This window comes from Cavia porcellus, unplaced genomic scaffold (assembly GCF_034190915.1).
Source record: "Cavia porcellus strain 051 isolate PalLab524CR breed Dunkin Hartley unplaced genomic scaffold, mCavPor4.1 scaffold_25, whole genome shotgun sequence".
NCBI lineage: Eukaryota > Metazoa > Chordata > Mammalia > Rodentia > Caviidae > Cavia > Cavia porcellus.
In genome coordinates, this window is record NW_026947508.1 from 13,148,657 (window position 1) to 13,175,979 (window position 27,323).

At 50.8% G+C, this 27,323-nt stretch overlaps 1 protein-coding gene across 1 annotated transcript; it reads left to right on the top strand.

The window, feature by feature from the left end:
- The first annotated feature begins 8,764 nt into the window (after nt 1–8,764).
- Klhdc7a (kelch domain containing 7A) lies at nt 8,765–14,413 on the top strand. Its single transcript, XM_013154185.3, has one exon. It carries the CDS (start codon nt 9,126–9,128, stop codon nt 11,400–11,402), a length of 2,277 nt encoding a protein of 758 aa, XP_013009639.1. The 5' UTR covers nt 8,765–9,125; the 3' UTR covers nt 11,403–14,413.
- Nucleotides 14,414–27,323: the final 12,910 nt, after the last annotated feature.

Consider the following 27,323-nt stretch of genomic DNA (forward strand, 5'->3'; position numbering starts at 1 on the left):
TCTTCCCAGGTCTCCGAGACTGCTGAGGACAGGGCCAGGCTTCCCGCTCTCTGGGGTGCTCCAGGAGAGGGAAGTCCTTCCTCGGGTGTCAAGCCCTGCAGTCTGCTCGGTCACCATGTCACCCCACCAGATTGGAGAACAAGTTGCTCATTTCCACACCCTGACTCTTTCCCAGGTTGAGACCCTCACTGACCTGTAACCCACTAATTAGGGCCTCCTCATCCACCACTCCATTTCTACCATCTTGTGCACCCACCAATCCTTCAAGACTCGGTTCTCGGAATTGCTCCCCGAGGTTTCCATGGCATCCCCTGTTGTGTTCTGCATGATTCACAATGACTCGGTGCCTCACAGACTCTGACTTCCTAAAGGGCCACGGTGGGTCTAATACACCAGAGGCGGAGCCTTTGAACTTTAGTGTTCCCATCTGAAAAGTGGGCGCTATCACTTCCAACCTAGTGACCTTTATATTAGTCTAGGACATTATTAACACCACCTTCTGCACCCAGCAAAGCTGGAGATTTCATGGCTTCCTCAGACATCAGGTTATAGTCACAGTAATTCCTAACCTGGGTGCCCGGGTCCCACCTGAGAGAGAGGCGGCTGCCAAGATTACTACCCGGGGAGACGGAGAGGAGGAGATAGCACAGTGGGCCTTCTCTTCCTGCACCCAGAAGCCAGTGGTCCCTTCTGCCTGCCCCTGTTAGGTAGGCCATGACTCAAGCCAGTACCATGGATGAGCTGACACAGAACGAGAAGCTCCTAGCCTAGGCCTGGCACATAGTAGGTGCCCAGTAAAGCTACGAGTTCTCTGTTTCTCCATCCTCAAAACCAGGTACATCATGGATGCAAGCCCCAAGGAGACCAGCCTGCCTCCCGTGAGCAAGTGGGGAGCCTAGGCCCAGGTCCCACCTCCTCCTGCTCCCCTACCCCCACTCCTAGCCCCATATCCCCCTGCCCCATGGTCTGCTTCTCTGACCACCTCCGCCTGGGCAGCTGTCTCTTTGCAAAGCATTGATTCGCAATCAGCCAGAGCGGCTCTAATGGGCCAGCCAGACCCCCGCTGCGCTGAGTTAGCTCCATTTAGAGGCTCAGGGTTGTGGAACGCAAACCTGCCCTGCTCTCCAGAGCCAGTAACCAGCTCTGCGCCTCCAGCCTAGACCGGACTGGGGTCCCTGCTCAGGGCTGCTTCAGCTCCTGGAGGCAAGGCCCACCCTCCTCCTCTCCCACACTGCCAGGGTCCCTGACTCTTATCCCCCACTGCTGAGGGTCTCCGCCTCCCGAACTGCTGGTGGTCTCCCAGGATGTGGGGTCCAAATGGCAGGATGGTCCTCAATGTACTGTAACCTCACAGGAGCACTGACAGCTTATCCAGAAGCAAGCCTATGGGCCCCATTTTACAGATGAAGACACTGAGGCCCAAAGGTCACAAAGCAATGTTCAACTTGTTTGATAGGCTTTTTTTTTTTTTTTTTGCAATGGAGTAAAAGCTCACACTTTAATGCACCTCCTCATCTGGCTTACTCCTCACCACATAAACCAATCCAAAGTTCAGCTCCCAAGAGCTCAGTCTGCTTCCTGTAGCTCAGGGTTTTATTAGCAGGACCTCGGGGGCCTGGAGCCATCCAGAACCTGCATGGGGAGTCACGTTGTTATTATGTACATATGGGGTTCGTGGTTCCACAGAATGCTGAAGAATAAAGTCATGGACCAGAGAAAGAGGCTAGGGACATTTTATAGGACACAAGGAGGAGAAAAGCTCCTGGATTTCAAGAGGGATCTTGGCTGATTGGGTTACTACATGGCCTCCTTGATTTAGTGTCACTTACAGGTTAAGAGGGGCACAGGAATTGCTTGTTTATTGGACACCTATCATGGGTCACTCTGTGAGGTTAAAAACCTGGTCAGTTGGAACTCATGGGTTCCAGCCCAGCTCTTTAACAGGGTGTTTGCAGTACACTGGGATCTTAGAAAGAAAACTGGTTATGTTGCATTATAAGTTCCTCGGCACTCAGGAATTTAGCAGGAAGGGACTCTCTTGAGAGAGGCAGCCCTGCATTCCAGTTGTAGAGGAAGTTCACTGCACAATATTTCAAATTCCTCAAAACTCAGTTTAATAGGTGGTGGCCCCTCCCTTTCCTGGTCAAAGTCCAAGTTTACTGTCTCTTCTTATTTCAGTGCTCATTAATACGGGGAGCGCCCCACATGCCAGGCTCTCCCCTAGCTGGCTGCTTTGGTCTTATACCAATTAACTAAACTATTTCCATTGTAAGTGGTCTGCTTTCCACCAGGGTCCATAGCTTCCAGAAGATGCTCTGCGGGACCTGGTGCCCAGCATGAGTGAGGAGGAGCTTTTGGCCTGCCCTGCATCCCCGAGGACAGGCCTGTGTCCATCAGGGGTTCTGTAAACATGGACAGCGGGGCTGGAGATATAGCTCAGTGACACAAGTGCCCGCCTGGCAAGCGCAAGGTCCTGAAGTTTGACGTCCAGTACCAGAAAGAAAAGTGAGCAGTGTGGCAGGTGCAGGAGAGAGCTCCACAAGGCCAAGAAATGGCCCATGTGACAACAGGGACAAGGGGATAGTGAACAGATAAGCTTGGCTGGAGCAGAACGGCTGTTTGGGAATAGTGACAAATGAGACTGGGGGTCCAGGGGACCTTGGAGAACAGGCAGGGCATTTAGATTTGATTGGAGAGGCCACAGGAAGCCGCGGATCATCTGGAGCCAGCTAGCAGTGGCTCAGGAAGGAAGCTGGCAAAAAGTTAGGAAGGGCTGATGGGAGACATGAGCTCCTAGGATGGGGCTCCTCGAACAGCCAGGCCTGGGGAGCTGGCTGCAGTTGGACGGCCACAGCAGAGCTGGCCACCTTCAGGAACACTGTCACGAAGGAGAGACCTCGAGACCAGGAGGTGGCAGCCCTGCTGGCTCTGGGTTGGAACCTAAGTCTGCTGGTTCTCTCCTGTGTGACTTTGCACAAGTGATCGGTTCCTTCTTCCAGGCTGGCTGGGTTTTTTCCTGAGGACACAGGCTGTCAAAGTCACATTAATGACAGAAGCTACCTGAGGACCAGGCACACTGTCTGCACGTGACCACGTTGCTTCTGTTAGGACCTGGGCGTAAAACACTTATGGGGGCTCAGTGAAGCTTAGCCAGAGAGTGGTTGCCTAACATGCATGAAGGCCAGGGCTGGACCCCAGCACTGCAGAGCAAACACAAAGACACTCATCTGGGTGTGATCATGCAAGCCTGTAACACCAGCACTCTGGGAGGCCGAGGCAGAAGGATCACAACTTCAAGCCCAGCCCGGGCAACTCTGTAAGACTATGTCTCAAAATGTAAAATAATAAAAAAACTGAGTTTATAATTCATTATGAAGGCCTGGGGTTCAATATCCAGAATCACCACCAAAAACAACCATAAAAACAAAAACTTATCAACTCCCTGCTAAGTACCAGGGTTTTCCCCAGACATCCTAATGTGTTTTGTGACAACGACCCAGAAGACAGATGGTGCTCATTGGATAAAAAAGAAAACAGAGGCTCAGAGAAGATTTGCATCCTAAGTAGTGACCTCAGCCAGGAGCCACACAGGAGCTCAGATGTCAAGAGGTCACTGAGGTGATCAAGTTTGGGGATCTTGGGTGGGCGGGGCACTGAGGATGCCAGTGTTCATAGCGCCTCCCAGGAATCACCTGGGGTCCAGCTACCATGGTGACCCTGATGTTTTAGACTGGTGTGGATCTACAGCCCTGCTATCCAGCCCCGGGGTGATGCTTTATAGAATGGCAGGGGTTACTGAGTGGGCATGGTGGCACACACCTGTAACCCCAGCGCTCTGAGAGTGAGGTGACAGGATCCAAATTTGAACCCACCCTGGGAAAGTTAGACATTTAGTGATTGATTGCATGATACAAAAAATACAAATACATAACACATTAAAAAATACTGAAATGTAGCTCAGTGCAAAGTCCCTGCATTCAATCCTTGGTCCTGGGGAAAAAATTAACTTTGGGGTTAAAACAGACCTAGCCTTGGACAAGAATCTGAGCCTTGATTCTTTATCTGTAGAACGGGTAAGTCTTAACCACTTTACAAAGTAGCTGGAAGGTTAGAGACTGTACCTGCAGCCTTGCTGAGCCAGGGCAGGACTCAAAGAAGCCCTTAATGGACACTAGACTGTCCTGATGTTATTACTGTCACTCTGGCTTGGCCCCGAGCCCACTGTGGCAGCCGCTCTCCACAGGTAGAGCTCATGACTCTTTCTTGTCTGAAGTTCATTCTACTCCAAGAGGCAAAACTCAGGACACGTGCTGCCATGTCAGACAGCACCCAGGTTTGTTTCACATTCAATTTCCGCATCAAATTCACAGGCACGTAGGGCTCGCCATTATTCCATTTCCTAATGGTCTGTGTGCTGGCAATTGTAAGTAGGACATTTCTCCGTGCCGTTGGCAGTTCCGAGCCTTCGAAACTCTCTTTCTAGACCAGATGCCCTTCCCAGAGCTGAAGCTCGCCCTCCTCTAGATCCTGCTATCACCTGCACCCGTCTCTGCTTATCCCTGTTACTGCTTAACAGTAATTCATCTCTTTGAAGAACAATCTCTGTGCCCCCCACTTTGGTGAAGGTGCTGGGTGCTGGGTCCAAGGTCAAAGAGAAGATTATCTTGAGCTCCCCTTGCATGCCACTCCAAGCTGTGGGACTTTGGAAAAGAAGGTCACCGTGCCTCTAGGAGACTTAACATTCTCAGCTATAAAATGGGCTGATGGCACACACTCACACCTTGCAATGCCAGACGCTGACTTGAAATTCAAGAATGGTGGGGAGGACTGTGGAGGTAATGGGGAACAGCAGCCAAACTGGCAGAGCTCAGAAGTGGCGATTTATCACCCAGAAGGGAAATAGCTCAGCACTGCAGCACTGACAGGAGAATAGCCTCTAGCTAGAGATGAAATGCTGCATGGACTGAAGCCCAATACGAACCAAGGAGCATTTATCCAAGCAAGAGCCCAAGGGCTAGGGTGAAAACCACACCAAACAGCACAGAGCACCTTTCCGATGCACAGAAGTGCGGTGTTCTGGTCCTAGCTGGACTGCATTTGCTCTCCCCCTGGTTCAGTGTAGCTGGAACTGAATCACGGGACACCTGGCTGGGTCAAACCGTCATCTTCTTGTCTCTGACCCTCGTATCAAAAAAGAAGATGCCTTCCCTCACCTGTGGGTGGGTGTAAGTATATTATCACGCACACACACAGGTGTGCATCATACTTGGGTGTGTATACACGAATGTGCAAACATGGATGAGGGCAAGTATGTTCAAGGCCACACACCTGAATCTTCCCGCTGAGGCCTGTGCCTTTCTCTGCACGGATTCCTCTCCCAGGATGCTGGAGCCGGCCTCCTCCAGTCTCAGCCCACTGCTGAGGGCCTCACCGGCCCCGGCCCCTGGAGTCAGCCTCCATCTGAGAAAACTCAGACCTGGCCTGGCCAGTATGAGGCCCTGGCACAGCGGAATGCAAAGCTGATCACTCGATGATGGGTGTGTTGATTTGCACAGCACGCATCCGCCTCTGCCCGTGTTACCCACCCCCGGAGCTGCAGAAGAGTCTCAATTTATCAGAGAGCCCAGATTGGCAGCGGGCAGGCACATTTGCAGAAGCGCAATATAGACTTCCAATTATCTTTTAATTTTACTCCTGTCTTCATTTGTTCATTTCAGTTTTTCCAAACAGAGACTGGAAGAAAAAAAAAAAGGTTGTGATTTGTGGAGTCTGGAGTCAGCCAGGGGCCCTGTCATCTTCACCTGCAGCTGGGACGAGACCTAAGAGGTCTCTCAGGAAGGACTCTGCCTCTCCGGACCCCAGAGCCCCTGATCATCTGGCCCTCTGTTCTTTCTTTCTTTCTTTCTTTCTTTCTTTCTTTCTTTCTCTCTCTCTCTCTCTCTCTCTCTCTTTCTTTCTTTCTTTCTTTCTTTCTTTCCTTCTTTCAGATCCAGCATCAGGGGCCTCTCTGATTTAGGCCCCTCATGGGGCCTAACCCAGCCCTGAGGTTAGCTAGTTCCTGACTCACCCAGGAAACAGATTTTCCATATGCAAACCAACAAATCCAGAGTGCACTCCCCAACCACCTCCTTCTCTAACCCTCTGGCCACTATTGGCCTGGCCAGGCCCAGAGACCAGGCAGATGAAGATAGCCCGGGTGGCTCAAGTTGTTCACGCTCCCTAATCCTAAATCTGCTGACCCTGCCTCTCCCATTCCTCCCCACAGATGGCTATAGAGGCCTTTACCCTTGCTGCCCCCTCATTCCCTCTGCCTTCCGGGGTGTCCTGCATGGCACCTGTGTGCCCTCTCCTCTCAGGAACTGTAACCAGCTTCTGAACTGCAGTCACCTCGGGGCCTGTGTGTCTCTGCGTCCCTGAATTACAATAAAACACATCTGCAAGCAATGGTGGGTGGTGGGTTGTGGAGACCTGGAAGGGAAGGTGGCTGGTTAGTGCAGGCTTCCCCTGTGCTCACCTGCCTTGCAAGTGTCACTTTTGTCCTGAAACACAGGAAGGTCGCCAGGGCCTCCCGCACACCTGCCCTGCACTCGGCCCGAGATCCAGCCTGGAGGTCCCGGGGCTCTGTCACAGCTCCGAGAGGCCCTGGGCTCCTCTTCCTCGCCGTTTCGCCCCCTCACTTGCTCCGTTCCTTCCATACCAGCCGCCTCCCCGCACTGTGCTGTCCCAGTGTGACTCGGGCTCTGTTTCTCCCCACTCCGCCTTCTCCTCGCTCAGCTTCTTCCTCAACTGCACCACGGTCTCCCCAGGTCTCCCCAGGTCTCCCCGGGGAGCAGGCCACAGCTGCCCCTTCAACCTTTGTGACTGCATCCCAGCATACGACCTGGTGCGTGGGGGCATCTGGTGATATTTGTTGAATCAGTCAGTCTATGCTGACCTCCCTTATCCAGTTCTGAATCTATCCAGAATTTTTTTCTTTTGGATTCTGATAGATCACCTCATTAATCTCTCCTAGAAGAGACTCCATGGCTTGATTGACCGTTAAGAGGAGGTCCGAGGTCCCAGCTTTTGAGTTATGGAACTAAGTTCACCAGGGCTGGCCTGTGTCTTCTGATCTCCCAGATTGCCTCCTGCGCCCCTGGGGCTTTTGTGGGCACCCAGAAGCATTGGTTCCAAGTAGAAACACCACCCTTCCCAGATTGCTAGGAGGATTAAATGACTTGATTTCTCCACAGCATCGAGGACGCACTCTGATCCTCCCTTATTCTCCTGGCTAGGTAGGAAGCAGAGCTCACTGAGCACCAGGGGAAACTCTCAGCCATCCCCGCCTTCCAGGCATCAGGGGACAGACCAAGTATTACCTGTCAGATAAACTCAGCTCTGTAAAACTCTAAACTTAGAATCTTCAGAGGACTGAAGTCCTCATTTACAAGCAAATTGAGAGGCTATCAGAGATCCTGTTACACTGCCAAGAAGCAGAAGCAACTTTCTATCCCCTAAAGGAGCTGTGAGCCTCAAATTCAAGTCTCCCAGGTCCCCCCAATGAAGGCCTGGTCTACACTGGTGGCCTCAGCTTGCAGGTGCCTGTGTGTTTCATATTTCACAGGTGAGCCCAGAGCAGGCTCCAGCAGAAGATAGATGCTGTGCATGGGCCACTTAGTGACAGCAGAGGTGCTAAAAGATAGAAGAGGAGCCTGGAGAGAGAGAGGCCCAGTGAAGGACACGTTGATTTGGGAGGATGGGGAACAGGGACGCCATAGCCTTTGACCTGACTCTGATGGGCTGGAAGGATGTCCACCAGCAAATCTAAGGAAGCCCGGCCTGCTGAGAGTTAGCAATTCAAAAGGGTAAACTGAGGCTGGAATATAGAGGACAGGAAACACTTGCAAAGGAGTCAGGACTTTCTCCCAAGGTCAAAGTCTTCAGCACCAAATTCTTCCGGTGCGTGTTTGCTCCCAAGAGCCCCAGAGCGGTTTTTATTTTTGTTTTTCAACTAAGTGACACTTAAAAATGGAGATTGAGCATGTGACTGCCTGACTGCTCAGCTGGCCGGGTCCCTGGCACCCTTGGCTGGGTGGGAGTCCTCACGTGACTTTGCCTGCTGGCCCCAGTAGGGAGTGAGAGCTTGAGACCCCTGCACTGTCCACCGGGCACCCCTGGAGGACGTTGGCCAGGGAAGGGGCAGAATGAGCTCTGTGCTTCAGCAGAACCAACTGCTAATGATTAATGCCAGGACCAGGGCGTGTGATGAGGAGGCCGAGGAAGGAGACTGGACACTGATGTTTACTGAGGCTTCAGGACAGTGCCCACAGTCACAGCTGGCAGGTGGCAGAGCCCTGTACTTTGGCTCCAGGATCTGCTGCACTGGTGATATGGGGGTTGGGTGAGGTTGGTGGGGTGCCGGTCTGCCCTTGGCTGTCACCACCTAAGGAGAGAAGATGCGTCCTACTCTTCTCTGAGTGCTAATGCAATGTCTTTTCTCCACCCACTTCTCAGCAAAAACCAGCCAGGCAAGAAAGGAGGACAGAGGTAGTCAGGAGCAGGTCAGGTGGCTTGGCCGCAGGCCCTGGCTCTAGCCTCCCTGCTGTGTCCTTGCTTGACCAGCTAAATGCTGACCCCAACACTGGGAAAGGACCCATCCCCCACCACACCTACCTGAATCCATGGCTGCCTGGCTCGCCACACCCAAGCCAGCCAATTGCAGCGATTTGCAAAAGAGAAAACAAAGCACACAGGTAGACTAACCAACCCTATGCGTTTCCTGGCATGAGGTGACTGGTTAAGAGTGTCCTCCTTTTTTAAGTGCAGGCTGGACATTTGTAACCTCGCCCAGCTGCAGGCCAGTTTGCGGCCTCAGGTGGTTGATCGCCGGCTGAGCCTCTGGGCAGGTTTCGTCCACCCCCAGGGAAGGATCCCAGGAGGCTGTCCGCTGAGGTCTGCCATCCCTGGCCCCAGTGACTACTCTGTGCCAACTCAAAGTCACCTTTGCTCCAACTCTTTTGCTAGCTGGCCCCAGCCAGCCCAGGACGCCCTCCCACTTGGCCCAGCAGGATCCAGGAACTGGTCCTTATTGGGCAATCATTAATCGGATTCTTGACATTCCGGGGGCCTGGGTCAACGTGAGAAGCATGCTCCCCAGAGGAGCGGAGGCGCAGGACTGGCATTTGGACATGCAGCTGATGGGCAAGGTGGTGCTGTCCGCTGTTGTGCTGTTCCTGGTGACAGCGGCCTACAGACTGTACAAGTCCAGGCCTGCTCGGGCACTGCAGAAGGGTGGGAACATCGAGACCAGAAGTGAGAAGGAAGCAGAGGGCTCCAGCCAGCCTGTCCAGAGCGCTTCTCCAGGGACGCTCCAGAGGCGGCCGAAACGTAAGAGAGCCAGCCACGGGGCTGGAGCACCACGGGGCTGCAGCTGGGAGGACCCAGGGGGTCCCTGCGTCCTGGACCCAGGAGCCACTTGCAGAGACGGGAAGCCCTCTAGTAAAGGTGGGCAGTGCTCGGGCTCTGAACAGGAGTCTCTTTGCTGCTGTGGCCAAGAGGCTGGAACAGCTGTTGGCGGTAAGCCCACCCCTCCCTGCAATTCTTCAGCTGGACTTGCCGCTGCAGTGGACAGCAGCTGTGGGGGTGGCAAGCGTATTGCATGGCCAGACGGTAGACCCCCAGAGCAACCAGAGCCAGAGGAGCTGGGGCCCACTGAGGGCTGGGTGGCCCCCACAGAAGGGAGCGGTGACATGAACCAGAACTGGATCTTTAGCCGTGTGACAGAGATAAACAGGGAAGAGCCCAGGATGCTCCAGGCTGCCTCGGAGCTGGGTTTGGCCATGCAGCAGCAGGAGGGGGCCACTAATGCTTTCTATACCTTCTCATCCATGGCATGGGTCCGGATGGAAGAGAATTTCATTCAGAAGGCGGAGAGGTCAGGGCTCCAGCTGAAGGGTAAAGTGTATGATTACTATGTAGAGTCTACTTCCCGGGCCACATCCAGGCTGGCCTCCAGGACAGCAATGCTGGCTGAACCTCCCTCCCCTGGGCCAGTGCTAGAGCCCCTGGGAACCGGAACATCCTCAGGAGACAAAGCTGGTGACACAGAAAATGGGGACAAAGCAACGGCTTCCCCGCAACCGGAAATGTCACCCTCTGCCCACGCCGTCAGCAGGAAGAAGAGTCTCCTGCAGATCGCGGAGAATCCAGAGCTCCAGCTCCAGCCCGAAGGCTTCCGGGAACCTGCTGCAGCCCAACCAGCCCAGAATATCCTGCCTGGTCCATCCGAGTGCAGCGGGGAACCCCACATAGAGCTGGTGGCTAGGACCAATTTCTTCCACATTCCCCTCAGTCCCGCCTCCAGCCTGGACATCTGCCTGGATCTGGGCAACTGCTACGAGGTGCTGACCTGGGCCAAGAAGCAGGACCTGCAGGCCCTCAAGGAAGCGGTCTACAAGCTGATGAGTGACAACTACCTCCAGGTGCTCCGCAGCCCGGACATCTACGGGTGCCTGAGTGGTGCAGAGCGGGAGCTGATCCTCCGGCAACGGCTCCTTGGCCGCAAGTGCCTGGTGGTAGCCGACATGTGCCCCCAGGAAGACTGTGGCCGCCTCTGTTGCTATGACGACGAGCAGGATGCCTGGTACCCATTGGCCCAACTGCCCCCGGAGGCTGTGACCCGGGGATGTGCTGTCTGCAGCCTGTTCAATTATCTCTTCGTGGTGTCTGGCTGCCAGGGGCCAGGGCACCAGCCCTCCAACCGTGTCTTCTGCTACAACCCATTGACGGGGATCTGGAGCGAGGTGAGTTCGCTAAACCAGGCCCGGCCGCACTGCCAGCTGGTGGCCCTGGATGGCTACTTGTACGCCATTGGGGGCGAGTGCCTGAACACAGTGGAGCGCTACGACCCTCGCCTGGACCACTGGACCTTTGCCCCGCCACTCCCCAGTGACACGTTTGCCCTGGCACACACAGCCACGGTGTGCGCCGATGAGATCTTTGTCACAGGGGGCAGCCTGCGCTATCTGCTGCTCCGTTTCTCAGTCCAGGGCCAACGCTGGCGGGCCAGCCCCACAGGTGGCAGCAAGGACCGCACGGCCGAGATGGTGGCCGTCAACGGCTTCCTGTACCGCTTTGACCTGAACCGCAGCCTGGGCATCAGTGTGTACCGCTGCAGCGCGGGCACGCTGCTCTGGTATGAGTGCGCGACGTGGCGGACGCCTTATCCGGATGCCTTCCTGTGCGCGGTGGTGGACACCCGCATCTACTGTGTGGGGCGCCGCCGCACCCTCTGCTTCCTGGCCGACCACATCTCACCCAGGTTTGTGCCCAAGGAGCTGCAGCACTTCCCATCCCCACGGGGCACCCTCCTGCCCACTGTCCTGACCCTGCCTGGCCCCCATGTGCCTCAGACCAGGGTCTAGCAGCCCCTCGGCAGGACTCGCTGTGATAAACCTTAGCACAGTGGCTTAGCCAACCACAGCTCTAGGTGTCCTCAGAGGCCCCTGAAGCTGTTCCCTCTGAACATGGGCCAGTGCCCCTTTCTAAACACAGATTACTGGGCCCCACCTTTAATGTACTCAGAAGCACCTGGGGCACCTGGGGGGAAATCAAGGGAGGTGGTTTGGGCAGGACCAGGAGGAGCTGCAGAAAAGAGAGGGTTGAAGCTGTGGATTGGCTGAGTTGGAGGAGCCCACGGTCACTTTTGTCTGCTGAGTAAATTGATCCACGCCCAGTTTTTCTTGTTCCCTGGAATTGTTTCCTGGAAGGAGGAGAAACTAGTCACCTTCTCATAGGGGTCCACACAGAACATGGTTGAGTCTATAAACGATGAAGTCTCAGGAAAGGGAGGAGCCGAAACCATGCAAGGCCACCTTCTTCCTGGGCCACGGCTCATGTCCACTGCTCCCAGACCCCAACATTCTTGCCCTGGACCTCAAAATCCTTTCAGTTGACCCAGCCTCTGTCTGGAAGTGAGGACACCACCACCAGTGGCGGAGAGAGAGCATGGGGGAGAGCATGGCAGGACTGGCCCTCCCTGTGCCTTGTGGTCACCTGATTAGGTTCATCTGTCACGAGAGGACCAGGGAGGGGCCGGCCCATCAGGGAGCTGTAGAGCTGGAAGGTTCCACCGGAGCATCCAGAGGTTCCTTTCACATCATGTTTGGTAAATTGTGAAATGGGGGAGATCCAGCCTCAGGAAGTATGCATTCTTCCCAGTAGGGAGTGAGAGGACACTGTCCATTCTATCCCCATAGCCCTCAGTCCCTGCAAAGAGACAAAGGTCTTGGCCCCATCCTAGAGCAGGGGACGTGGGAAGCACATGGGACAGGGCCTGACAGAGGAGGAGAGAGCAATGCTTTGGACCTCAATGTCTTTGCAGAGTTCTTCCCAAATCCCTATGTGGTTCCAGCAGGAGCTCATGCCCACTGCCAGTGTTGGGCTGGGGCTGGAATCTTTGGAGAAGATGCAGAATTAGAGTACAGAATGAGAAAGAGGTTGGCATGGAGATGAGAAGAGAGCTTTTATTGGGCCACACAAGGCCACCAACTCTCGTCAGGGTTAGGGGAAGAGGAGACAGCTCAATTTACTCCTAGGTTAGAGACGAAAAGAAAAGCCAGCTGGGACCGTGGCTGGCCCCGTGGGGGAGGAATACTCAGGCATGCACCTCCGAGGGATGGAACAGGAAAGAGGACTTCAGAGATGAGACTCAAAGGAGACATTGGCATTGTGATGCCAAGGGGAGGAGGGTGTGCTTGGGAGGCCAAACCCATCAGGAAACCAGAGCAACTAGACTGAGGGCCCGGGCCAAAGGAAGTCCTCTGGTGAGGAGTAGGTGGAGGAGAAGCTGGGTAAAGTTCAAGAAACATTCCAGACCCAGGAAAGACTAGGGACACTCTGGGGAAACATTTGGAAGCCCACTGCATAGCTTTGGTGGGGACCAAGGACATGATTGTCAGAGGAAGGTAGCAAAATTCCTTCCAGCCCCTAGTTAATGGTGGATGTGGTTATCATGATGGAGAGAGAGCTGAGACTCAGCTGGGTTGAGATGAGAGGTGCACGGCACAGCCAGTCTACCCCTGACAGTCCCACAGCAGACATCACTAATCAATGCCCTAGCTTTTCTGGAGGAGTCCTTATAATGGGCTCAAACTATTCCCACCCAGTGACCCAGGGTTATAGGCCTTAACAACAGATCATCATTACTGATTTACTCATCATCACTGACCTGGGTCTCCAGAGCCAGGTTCAGAGCATCACAGTGAAGCAAGGTAGCCTTGGGAACCTAGGAAGACCCTCAGGGGCCACTATGTCAGGATCCATCCATTCACTGGTGAAATAAGCATTTATAGACCATTTGGGCCAGCACCGTTCTAGGCACTGGTGACACAGTAGATCTCTGCCTAGTGGAGAGAAACAAGCAGTTTTATAAAACAGGCCCAGAGGCAAATACTTAGAACCCGTGTCATGTAGATGCTAAAAGGAAAGGCTGGGAGAAGGAATTATCTTTCAAACAGTGTGATCAGCCTCCTTGATGGGATGGAATCTGAGCAGGGACCCCGGCGGACATCTGGAGATGCACAGGCTAAAAGTGGAAAGCCCCCTCCTGCCTTACCATGCCAGCAAGGGAGGACAGGGCTGCTGCCCCCGTGGGCCACCTGAGGTAAAGGAAAAGCCCAGCTATTCTGCTCGGGCCTTGGTGTAAGGGAAAGAATCCAATCACACCAGCACTTGGGAAGCAGACATCGTGTTTGGAACAAGCCACATCCCCCAGGAGAGAGGCGGCATCTGAACACTTAAGGACGGGAGCCAGCGTAACACCAGGGTGTCACGGTCGCCCCATCCAGCATGCAGCTGAATGACAGGGTAATGATGTCTTTTCACGGGGTCAGAGTCTAGGATTTCCAGTAGACTTTGTTTAATAGCCCGGGCGTCTCCTGACCTCCGTCTTGCTTTTCCAAAAAGAGTTCTATCTTCTTCAGGAAAAAATAATAATAATTAAGTCTTATACTTTAAGCTAGCCTTGCTTTGCCTGTTATAGAAAAAAAAAAATGGAAAATAGAGAAATGTATTTAAAAAAAACCACAATTTTGCCACCCAAAGGCATCCCCTCCCTAATGCATACCCCCATCCCGCTTTCCGAGCCGTTTTTGTTCAGCTCGATTTTTGCCTCGGTGTGATTGTGCTGAGCATACAATTTGACTGCTTCCTTTCTTCACGGAGCATTTTAGAATAAGCATTTTCCTGTGTTATTACAAATCCTCAGTAAACATCATTTCAATAGTTGTACAATATTCCGCCGAGCGAATGTTTCACGGTTTATTTAAACACTTCCCCGCTCCTGTTGAGCCTGTGGATTTTTTTTCCCAATTAGTTTCTTTTCTTTCTTTCTTTTTTTTTATAGAATAAATAAAACGTGCTTTGTTTTCTTGTCTCCTTTCTGGGGCTTCTATCAATATTTACTAGAAAAACCCAGCCCAGGTGCTGTCTGGAAGAGCAGAGTTACCTAAACAAACACGGAAGCCGGAGCATTTGCGTACAGCTGGGGCTACAGCCTTGCTCTCTCTCGGTTCACAGGACGGTCCTGCAAAAACAAACAAACAAAAACCACTCAGGTTCCAAGGCTGTCACAGTCTGCTTTCCCCTTGTAATGAAGGGTAATTCCACATCGACTGACTTGCTGATCTGAGTGTCTCTAGGCTCAAAGCGCTGAGCCCTTTCCTGCATTGGAGGACAGTGGGGCTTTGAAGCGCTCTGAGGTCCTTGGAAACCCCAAGACAGTGCCAGGTGCAGGGAGCACCTTTCCCTTACAGAGGGGCGTAGCCAGCCCGCGGGACCTGGGAGAACTAACTAGGCTGTGTCTTAGTTGCATGTTTGGAGCAGCAGACAGGCTCTGCCTGCCTGCGTCATCCTTACCTGGGGGAGCCTGGCGGCCGTCCCCCTCAGCCCCCCAGTAGTCTCCCGAAGCTGTGGCTGCAGCCAGGAGCAGCCCCCCAGGCAGGTGCGGGGCTGCGGGCAGAAAGAAGGAGATGAAACAGGGGGAAGGAGGTGCCTACGGGGAGCTGGGAGCAGAAGAAAGGAGCAAAGCCTCTACAAATAGCTCCTGGCCTCCGGCGTTGGAAAGGTGGGATATGGGTCACAATAAACCAGCAAGGAGGAGGTGGAGACATGGATTTTATACCAATATAAAGAGTAATGTTCTCGGCACCAGGCGGTCAGCAGACCCACAGGGGAGCAGAGAGCCGCGGTTCCTTGCTCAGTCTGCAGGGCTGTGGCCGGCCGAGGGCTGGGCATCCTCACAGTCCAGAGAGAAACGGACCAGGCTCTGCTTACAGTTTAACACACCGTTCAATATCTATTGAGTTAAGTGGTTTTGAATAATTATAACAGCAGCCTTTTTGTTTCTAAAATCCTAGAGGACAGAAATGTAATCGCTAATTCATTGATTGACACTCAAGGCTCATAGTCACTTTCTTCATCTGCACGCATTCATTTTCAACTAATCCTTGTTTTTATCTTGAGTCAGGGTCTTGATAAATGGCCCGGGCTGTGCTTAAACTTTCAATCCTTTTACTTCAGCCTCCCGAGGCATTGAGCTTACAGCTGCACGCCTCTATGACTAGATGTGTTTTCTTCTTTAAGAGACAAAGTTTCACTGTGTTGGCCTCAAAGTCGGGGCATCAAGTGGTCCTCCTGCCTCAGCCTCCTCAGAAGCCAGGACTACAGTCACACGTTATCACTCTCAAATTCTGTTGTCTTATTTTATACTCAAGACAACCAAGGTAGACAGCAAAACTGGCCAGATTCTTCCTTTCTCATTTGGCATCTGGTCACGTGACTTCTTTGTCCACTCTGGAACAATGACACACTTGATATAGCGGCAGGTTTTCTCTCTCATCTGTTGCAAACCCTGAGACTACCACCATGGGGACAAGCCCAGGCTAGCCTCTGGACAATGATGGCCACATGGCCTGGTCACCCCACATAGCAGCCAGTCAAACACCTGACCAGTCAGTGAGGCTAGGCTAGCAGCACCCAGTGACCACAGGACCCCCACCAAACCCAACCACAGCCAGCACAAGATGCATCTGGCTGAATCCCGCCCAAACCTATGATCCACAGATCTGTGGGAGGCACAGATGGCTGTGGTCTCAAACAACTGAACCTGAGGTGGTTTGCAGCCCAGCCACCAACAAATGGTCAACCATCCTGTGAAGGACACGATCTAGGGTCGCAGTTTCAAAGCTGAGGAATCTAGAGCCCCCGAAAGCAAAGCAGACTTCCCGGGGTCGCACAGCTGAGAGGAAGCCGAGCTGGGAGGTGACCCCAGGTCTATCTGATCGTGATTCCTCAGCCCTTCGTCACCGAGTGATACGTTCTGGCTCTATTCTACCTAGAACCAGGGGTCAGGGTCTCACCCAGGGGGTGGCTACGAGGCCTGCCCTCGACTCTCTGTCATTCCCAGTGGACTACATCTTCCCCGGGACCACTGGACAGAGGGAACAGCTGTGAGCCGGCTCAGGGAAGCAGCCAGAAAAACCAATAGATCAGCTCTTGGAAATGCGGCTGCTAACTCCTGCCGAGTAGAGACCCGTAATTTAATTCTTTAAAAACCCTCTTTGTTAGTTATTCACTCTTTCACACATGGGGAAACTGAGGCACAGAGTTTACCCTGCCCAAGTTTATACAGCCAGGAAGTGATGAAGACCACCAGGCCAGGGCTTCTCCCCAGGGTCAGTTGTGGGGAATCAGCTGTGAGAATGGGGAGTTTTACTTATCTCCCATTTAGAGTCACTGGGTCCAGGCTCCATGGACACCCCATGAGCAGGGCCGTGGCCATCCAGCTCCCTTTGTCTTGTTCACCTCGGCATCTCCAGTGTCCGACCTAGGAGCTGGTTCAGGGCAGGAGCTCAGTGTCACCTCACTGAAAGGAAGAATAAAGGTGAGAGTGTGCCCACTCGTGAGGGTGCCCAGCTTCCAAGCTGCCCAGACCCCTCTTGGTGGTCAGAACCCTGTCTCTGCTGATGCTTAAGTGGATCTTGGAGCATCTTGGTGTGGCATCCCTGGCACTGAGGTTGGAAATCTAAAACCCCTTGGCTACTTGCCACAAATCACAGCCCTGGTCACTGTGGTACCAACTTCAAATCTATCCTCAGCCCATCTCACAGATGGAACAAGGAAGGCTCAGAGTTCTCGCAGCTCTGAATACATCCTCGAAGGATGCAGAAACACAGCCTGTGGCAGCCCTCTGGAGGGCCCTCCCCTCACCTCCGCAGCCCAGCTGGCACTGCCAGTCTGCCTTAATGGTCTGCACAGGTAGGACTGCCGTGCTTGATTCTGTTCTCGCTACCCTGCACAGCGCAGATCGGAGGGAGCCAGCAGAGCTGTGTTCTGGTTCCCCCGTGGCCATGGGTGGCTGTCCGGTCCTGCTACAACCGCATCCACTGTCAGCGGCTGTGTCTGTGTCTTGTCGCATCTTCTTGGCTTTCCTCCTCACTGCCCCCACCACGGCACACAGGGTCAGGGCGGCGGTGGACCCGCCTCTCGCCCGCTTCCTGTCATGGTGCTGGGCACAGCCCTGCTCCAGCCTCAGCACCTGCAGCCTACCCAGGAGCCTCCACACTGCAGAAAGAGGCTCCGCCCATGCAGTCTAACACTACCTGGGAGACCTGGGCAGTGACAGGAGGACAGTGCTGTGTGCAAATACCCAGTCCCCTCAGCCCCGGGGGAGACAGCTATGACGCTCTGCACCAGCTCTCAGATGCCCCTTAGGACGGAGCCTCAGTTACTCTCTCTCTCTCATTGTGTGAACCCAGAGCCTTCACACTGAGTTGCATCCCCAGATCTTTTTTATTTTGAGACAAGGCCTCCCTAAAGAGCAGGTTGGGCTCAAATTTGCAGAATTCCTTCCTCAGCCTTGCAGAGTGCCCAGATCACTCTGGGCCGATGATATCCTTTTAACCAAGTCACATCTGACCTCCCTGTGGACGCCCTCTTTGCTCTTCCTCCCTCACAGACCCTAGAGGGGAGTAAACCCCCTCTTGCCTCCTCCAGAGCATCACATCAGGAGCGCCAGCCGTCTCTCTCTAACTCTAGAGGGTTCCAAGCACCATTTGGACAGGCTCTAGCATTACCATCTTTAAAGTAAAGCTACTTTCACAGGGCTGGTCTGCTAGTGCAACAAAGAAAACTATAGGTGTGCATTGATCCATCCCGCGGATCAGTCTGTGGGCCTTCGCCTGGAGAGGGGAACGGGGATGAAGGGCAGGGCAAGAGAAAAGAGAGACGGAGGCAAGAGAAAAGAGAGACGGAGGCTTGGCGGGATTCCATTCAAACCTCGTTTATTTTTAAAATGGCTACAACTTATATAGGGTGGAGGCGGGCCAATGGGGCAGGAAGAGGGCACGGAGTGTTATCTGATAGGTCATCGTCACATCCGGATATATGATGTAAGCAGGAGAGGATTATGGGTAATGTAGGCAGACCTGAGGATCATGGGAAATGTAGGCTGAAGCGGGAAGTTGCTTACCTCATGCGCATTGTAGGCAAGGGGAGGGTCATGGGAAACGTAGGCTGACACACAAAATGCCCTCAGGTGGGAGGGGCAGGGCAGCAGCTGCCATTCTGAGCCACTCCCTACAGTGCATCAGGAGGGTGAATACACACATCCTTTGTTAAAGAGGCTGTCTTTCCTCCAGAATAGTTTTTTGGTCCTTTTGTCAAAAGTCAGATAATTGAATGTTCTGGGGTTGCTCCACATCTTCTATTCTGTTCCACTGATCCATGAGTCTGTTTTTTGCCAATGCCATGCTGTTTTTATCACTACAGTTTTGTAGTATAACTCTAAGTCCAGATGCACCATAACGTTAAGTGAAATAAATCACACATAAGCTTAAATATCCCATAGTTTCCTTTATTATGAGAATCCCAAAATATAAAAGTGCAAAACATGGATAATAACAAATGAGAAAGGGCCCAAGAGATGGAGTATGGGGGGTGGAAAGGACATAGGGATTTAAAAAAAGAATTAACACGTGTTCTGTACATGTACCAACCTACCTCAAGGAATGTGGTCATTATATATTATAAAAATGTACTAATAAAAAATTTAAGAACACTACACCCGTACAATGGGTTGCAATTTGTAACGAGTGTCAAAAGATACAGCTTCATTCTATCCTTGAGGGCTGTTTGTCCTCTACAGATCATTGATTATTCTCCCTGTGATCACATGTACTCAATCAATTGCGTCCTACAGCCTTTACTGCATGAATAAGAGGATAGCTCAGTCTAAACTGGCCTTCGTCTGAATCACAATGAACTGAGTTAATCCTTCAACATCTTCTGGAAGGAACCAAGTCATCTGCAGAAGTTCAAACCTGGCACCACCCACCCGGTGAATCAAGTGTCCACCTTCAACCATGCCTAAAAATGGGTGAAGTCACGGGCCTCTGCCCCTCAGCCCACACCCTCTCCCGCAGTGGGCTGGGCAGTGGGGTGGTGGCAAATCAGGCAAAACCAACTTCAAGAGACCTTGGGTACTAGTGTCTCCAAACTCATTGCTTAAACACACACACACACACACACACACACACACACACACACACACACACACCTCCTATTATGGTAAGATACCCACAACACGAAATTCATCATGGCACCACCAAATGTGCAACCCAGGGCCATTAAGTATCTCCCCCATGTGCATCTACTTATGTTTTATCAGATTATAAAAGATTTGCATTTATTTTAGAATATATCATTGGAAAAACATAGAGAAGCCCAAGAAGACATTCAGAAATTCTGTTATCATTTTGATTTCTTTATCTTCAGTTTCTTATTATCTATAATTTTAAAACTAAAGAATATGGTCCTACTCTTTACATGGGAGGGAGCTGACTTTCCCCCCTTATCAGAGTATTGTGACTACATTTAGGTCTTGAGATAATATATATATATACACACAAATATATATATATATACATACATATATATATAATTGGGGTTTTTTCATTGTGATAAAACAAGCATAATGGAAAATTCACCATTTTGACCATTTCTAGGTGTGGAAGTGGGGGGCATTAAGTACATTCACAGGACATGCAAATCTCCCTCTCCCTCTCCTTATCTCTGCCATGACCCCAAACACAAGGTCTGTCCCATGAAAGCCCAGCCCCTCCACGGATCTCTTCACCCCACCCCCCACAAACACAAGTTCCCTTTAGCTTTGGAAAATGCCTCTTCCAAAGATGAGGATGTTCTCTGTTCCAGCAGCACAGCTAATTAGGAATGTGCCTTCGGCCAAAGGCAAACTGGTTTTTACCCATTTTGAACGATTCCACAAACAACGCAGCACCCAGCTCCGTGGGACGCTTTGGGGCAAGAGACTGATAAATAGCTTCTTTCTCAAAGATACCGAGTTCCCTCTCGTCGCCACCAGCAAGATAAAGGGAACTGCACTCTGTCTCCTCCGTGTGCTTCCTCCACCCTCACCCTAAATTAATTACTTCTGGTGCTTTGACAAAAATATCGTTTGGAAATGGCAAGGTATATATATTAACGGTTGTGTAACATTGTGGGTCCTAATTATGCAATTACGAGCACTTAGGGTGATGTGGGACCGAGCAGCTATAATTACACAGTAGCAGGACAGAGGCCGTATTTATAAGGAGCATCACTTTGCAGCTCCACACGGGGTGAGCAGCAGTGGGCAGGTTGGAAGCCCCGGATCGGGCTGCACAGTGGACACCAGGGAAAGGGCCCCCTGCACAAGTCAGCAAACACACGTCTCTGTTCATCAGATGCGTCTGCTCCCACGGTCCCTGCAAGATGCTAAGGTTTCTGTGGGAGCTGGTGGACTCATTCTCCTGAGGATGCCAGGAATAAACAGGTGAACGACTACACACACTGATGACAGACTGGCATCAATTCAATACGGGAAATAAATGCCAGCCGTGATGGAGAGTGACAGGAGAGACACATTAGATCGTTCTCACAACGGCTTCTGCACACAGGGGGCATTTAAATTGGAATATGAAAGATGAGAAGGACTTGGCCTAGAGGGATGGAGGCATGAAGAGATGAAGGCTTAGGAAGAGAAGGAGCAGGAGGAAGAGTGCCCTTGGAAGGCCACCAAGGGCAGAGACCCTGTGTCCCGACCCAGGAGAAGGCAGCCTGAGAGGTGCAGAGTGGGCTCAAGCCAAGGCATTGTCAGAAACCTGCTAGGGCTTCTGTTGCTCTTTCTGTGTTTTAATGATCTTTTTCTCTGAGAATAGCTTCAGATCCCCAGAAAAGTTCTGACCCAGTTTCCCTGTTGCTAACCTTGCATCCTTATGGTGTATTGGTTACAGCTAAGGAAGCAACATGCTCATTGACAACAATGAAGTCTACACTTTCTTCAGGTTTCCTGTTTTTCTCTAAGGCCCTTTTTCTGCCGCAGGGTTGCACTTAAGATCCTACAGTGCTCTCAGTGGTCGGTCTCCTCGGGATCCTTTGGGGGTGACAGTTTCCTAGACCTTCCCTGCATTTGATCACCCTGATGGCTTTAAAGACTACTGACCAGGTGACTGATAGACGGTCCCTCACTGTGGTCTTGCCTGATGTTTTCCTCTGGGATTTGATGGGTCTTCAGGTCTTGGTTCTGGGTACAGACTCTTAGATATTGACTTTCTACTTCGGGTTATATTCTAACACCGTGTTACTGCTTCATTTCATTTGCCTCAGTGTTGGCCATTAGGCCTTTTTCAGTTGACTTCTGTGTCCCTGGAGCAGTCCATTTTTGGTTGCTGTAAGAAACTACCCGAGGCTGGATACTTATAAAGAGAAGAGGTCTATTTAGCTCGCTGTTCTGAAGACTCGAGGGCAGGGTGTCATCATTTGTTCTGCTCAGGTGAGGGCAGTGCCGTGGATGGTATTGAAGTTGCAGAATGCATGCAGAAGAGATCACATGGCAAAACAGGAAGCCACACAGGTGACAGGGTGGCGGGGAGGATCTTGATCCCTTATAATAATCCGCTCCCTCTGGACCTAACTGACTCCTGAGGACCTGCATCAATCCCTCCCCAGTGACCTGATCATCCTCCACCAGACCTCACTTCCTAAAGGCCCAGCATCACGTCGCCATCCTAGGGAAGCTTCCAACCACGGCCCCCTGACACACACCTCAAGGGGAGGCCAGGAAACAAATGACACGGAGCCATCACAGTTCCTCTGCCGAAGGCCCACCACTTTGTTCCTTACCCTCTGGCTGTAAGATGGCCAGACTCAGGCACAGTACTCCCGGCCCAAGCCTGAGCTCTGCTGTTTCTCCAAGGAGTCCTGGTTCCTTTGATGAGAAAGTGATATTAGAAACAAAGATCTGAGCACTGGAGCTGCAGAGGGTTTTAAGCACATGGTGGCATCGTCTGATTTTAGTTTCGAATGTCTTCCTGGCTGCTCTGGAGACAATACACTGGTGGGTGTCCAGAGAGAAAGCCTGGATGCCAGGCTGGAGGAAATAGTGGGCATTCAAGTAAGCGGCAGTGGCTTGGGCCACGCTAGGACACCAAGACAGCTTAAGATAGAACAGAAGGATTGCTTCTGCTGCCTGGATTTTCTGAGCTCCTGCCCAGCATGCCTCTACCCTAACTGTGACCAGAGTCCTAGGCTAGGGTCCCAGCAGACTAAGTTCAGCCAACTAAACAGGAGACCAGAAGTGTAAACACAGGAAGGGAATTGAATTCTCAGTGTCGCCACATAGGAAAAATCAGCAGTCCAGTGGCTGAAAATCTTAGGGTGATAGAAGAAAGGAACAGAAGGCAGGTGAGAGCCAAGGGGTCCCTATCAAATCTGGGTCTGATTAATCATCATCTCAAGTCTGGTTCTGCGGGGTCCTGCTGGGGCCAGGGGTGATGATTCTGGCATCACTTGGGTCACCATTTCTGAACTTGAGACTGCTAGAGAGGAGAGGGGGTTCACAGAGAGAACAGGTTAGAGGGACCCAAAGGGGCTGGTTAGAACAATGACAGGGTTCTCCTTGGGGTTTAGGACAATGACTGGAAATCTCGACATCACTGTGGGGGGCATTAGAGAAGTTCACTTTTGATAAGCTGTTGATTATGAAGTCCCCTTCAGTCTTGAAAATATTCTAGTTCTTTTATGGAGGTGACCTCAACCCTGAAGAGGAAGGAAAGATTAAGGAAATTTAGGACTAACGATCTTGTATTACCAGCTTTTTAAACAAGCACACCTGAACTGATTAACATGTCTGTGCAGACTTGGGCTGGGCTCTGACTCAAAGTTTACAGTGCCAAAAGGGACCAGATCCAATTTGAAGATAAAAGGCCAAGCTTTTACCCTACTTTTATTTGCCTGCTTGGAGACCAAAGAGTAAACGTCTGTAGCGAAAGAAACATTTAAGTCCCTATTTTGTCACACACACACACACACACACACACACACACCCCATACATTCCCCGTTTCTTCAACTATTCTGAATTGATTTCTGTTGCTTACAACCAGGAACCCTCTCAAATGCAATTCAGCACCCTCACCTTTGGCCTCTACAGTGAATTCTGGAAGACAGAGTCTTCCAGAATTCCAGGGTCCAGCTTAGGTCCCTAAGCTCTCACGTAGAGCCTACGCTAGGTGTTGTGATGTATGGGGGTAATCTCAGCACTGTGGGAGGGTAAGGCAGAAAGATCACAAGTTCAAGCCCAGCCTGGACAATTTAGTAAGCTAAGGAGATCCTGTCTCAAAGTTAAAAAATACAGGGCTAGGACTGTAGAGTGAAGTACACTCGGGGCCTCCCTGTAAGGGGGGCTCAAACCCTGGTACTAGGGTGAGAGGGAAAGCTCTCAACACACCTGCACCATGCTTGAGAGCTGGGCTTGCTTAGGAGATGAATTTGTGCTATTTGGGGAACAAAACAGTGGGCTGAGCAATGGAGCACCGTGAACAGGGCTGCAGGGGGCAGCATGTAACCCACTTAAGAAAATAAACAGTTCATAAGTCCTTTCTCCACTCTCATTTGCATGGAAACAATTAGCATGCTAATTAAAATTGAGACTTCTCTGTTCATTAAAGTCAGCCCAGCAGGACCCCCAGTTGGCAAGACTGTGCTGGCAAAAATGTTGGGGTTGCTGGTCGCAGCCACTTCATTTCTAGCCCAGTGTTTATGAATCCGGGTGACTGCTGTTTGTGGTGGGCTCCATGCCACAGATCTGAGCTGGTGAGGTTGGCAGGAACGGGTCAGCGACACCCCTGCATCCCAGATGACAGGAGGGAGATTCGTAATCCCTCTTCCAGCACTGCCTGGTTGGAGCCCATGCCCCGGCTCCATCAAGAGTTTGTTGCTCAAATTAATAGGACAAACAGGATTCCAGAAGGGAATGTTTAACCTACTTAAGGCACCACACTGTGGAGAAGCAATTAGTACCATTTGCACACAATGAACGAGCTGGATGCAGAGAAGTCTTATTTCTGCACTAAGAGGGATCCACCAGGGCTAGCACTTGGCAAAGCCGGACCCAGGGTTAGTTCACATCGCCACACGTTCTGCAAAGGAGGAATGCGGCAATCCCCTGATTGAAAGCAATCCCCAAGATTCCGATTTCTGAGTCACTCTCTGTAATTCCCACTAGGACTTCATTTCAGCATCTATAAAACCCAGCCGTCTCGAGGAGCTGATGAATCAGCTGATGACCATGAATGGGGCTGGACCCACCGTGGCCTTCCTCCACATTCGGTCAGATGAGGAGACAGACTCTAAGCTGGGCTTCCAGTGGGGACAACCCAGTAGCATTCAGCAGCCCCCGTGTTCCCGAAACAAGGCCGGCTTCCAGCTTTGATCAGAGCTTTGCTACCAACTAGCCGGGAATCTTGGAATAAGCATCTCCAAATTTCAAACGTCTCCTGTCATGTGAGCCAGGTGAATAAGCTTTATGATTTTTAAGCTTTTTTTTTTAAAGAAGAAAAAGGTATTAAATTTATTTGCTTGCTTCTATTCCATCGGGAAGAGAAAACTTCTGCTCTGTCTGTCCTCTTAGGTTTAGTGCTTAGGAGCTTGCCAATTAAACCCACAAAAGTTAGATTAGGAAGAGAGAAGTCACACCGTATTTGATAATATTTACATTCCCAGGAGTTCACAGACAAGAAAAGAAACTCAAAGACTTAGAGTTGAGGTTTTATGTACTCTTTCAAGAAAGAAAAGAGAATTCGGCTTCAAGGGATAATATATCATGGGGAAGTTACTAGGAAATATATTGGACAAGAATAAAATATCGGGGCTATTTTAATAAGGTCAGTTTATGCAAATTCATCTTGGGATCAACTCCCCATCTTTGATGGTAAGTCACCCTTCTGTCCCTGGCCCATGGGGGAACCCCTTCCTCAGAGTTAAATTCATGCTGTTTTTCAGGCAGAGAAGCAAAGGCCAGCAAATTCTGTCTGCGTTTGTTAATTCTCAGTTATCTCCTGTTCAAAATAATACACCAAAGCGGCGTGTTTTGGGGTATACTTTCCGCCCCTCCCCTTCAATTCCAAATGGAACCAAAATAAGCGTGGCCCAGAGTTTGGCTGGGCTGAAGGCAACCAACCTGGGAAGTTCTCCAGCTGAACCCCCCAAGAATTGAGACCAGACTGGGAACAACAGAAAGGCCTCCGGGGTTCCCAGGCAGAGAAATCCTCCTCTCCTTCATTCCACAGATACTTACTGAGCAGCCAGCAGGAGTCAGAGGTTGTTTTAGGGACTATAAGTAAGAAAACAAAGAAGATGATTTGGGGTGCTGAGAAAGGCTACACAGACAAGCAAACAGGGCAATAGAAAGGGCCTTTGTCTGGGTTCTTAGGAAGCAGACGCAAGAAAAAGATTTGAGTGTAAAAATGGTTCCCGAGGGAGAAAAGTCCGAAGAAACATGAGAAAGGAAAGTGACTCGAGACAGGAGGGATGCAAGCTGCCAGATGATGGCATTTCTCATCTCTTTTTCTTCCGAAGTATTTCAAATTCACTGAAGAGCTGCAAGCAGAGTATTAAAAAAAAATCCTTCTGAACATTTTCTGATGGTTTTCTTCCACACATCCTGACAAATTGGTGACAGGATGTGTCATAACCACATCCCAGATCCCTTAGTATTTATTCCCTGCCAGTAAGGACACTTTTCCACGTACCCACCAGACAGCCACCAGAATCAGGAAGCTAACATTGGTGTGTTACACCTACGCCCAGATGCCTCCAGGATGTCGTGTAGAGGGGTCACACGATGCGGGCCTCACAACACAGCTCCTTGGTCAGCTCTGATGGAGTTTTCATAATCTTGGCAGCTCCAAGCCAATCACTGTGTGAGATGTCATGCAATTTGGGTTTGTCTCATTTCCTATAATTTAACACAAGCTATTAGTTTTAGCAGGAATCATTGCAAAAGCGGTACTATTTATTGAGTCTTGTCGGAGGTGGTGAGATTTAGATTTGACCTGTTACTGGCAAGATGGGTCACTAGATGCAGGTGGCATTTCTCTGTGTCAATTTGTTCTTTTTCCTTTTATAATTAGCAATTATGTTGTGGAGAGGTATTGGAGACCACGTATCTTATCCCTCATAAACTTTCACCTACTAGTTTAACATCCACTGTTAAATCTTGGCAGAATTAGTTATTGCTATGATGCTGGCCACATGGTGATTGTTCTGATTCCCTTACACGTTCTGCATTTATTAGATGGGTTTCTATAGTAAAAGCTCTTTTCTCCCCAGGTTTGTATTCATTTATTTATTTTATCAATGTGGACACTTAAGTACTTATTTCTTTTCAGCGGATTATAATCTGCTTTAATATAATTTATTTTGATGCTCAGATTTTCCCAGATCTGGTCAGTGACAGATTCTGTTTTCCTTCTGGCATTTTCTCATCATGCTTTGAATATCTCTTTATTTTTTGGGAAAAAATTTTTATATATCTTATCCTTTCTTTGCCATAGCTTTGAAGCCAGCCATTTCTTCAACGAAGGCTGGTTTCTTTTAGTGGCGAATGATATTTAGAAACCAAGATCTAAATGTTAAGGGTGCTCATTGCTGGGGGGAGGGGATCTCTCCCGGGGCCACGTGCACCTACTTCTAGATCTATTTCTTCTCCTGAATGCAGTCATATCCAACTACCATAGCATATTTATTCTAGAGCCTCCCCCTGCCTTTTTTTCCTCTAGTGCTGTTGTCTAAATAAAATCAAGCAAACAATAACAGTAAATTTAGTAGATCAAACGTAACATGTACAAGAATTAAAGAGGAATAAGAAATGTCCCTTTAAAGAAGTACCACATTAGCCTTATCACCTTCTCATGTTTTAATGTAGATTTATCATCATTTTAACAAAATT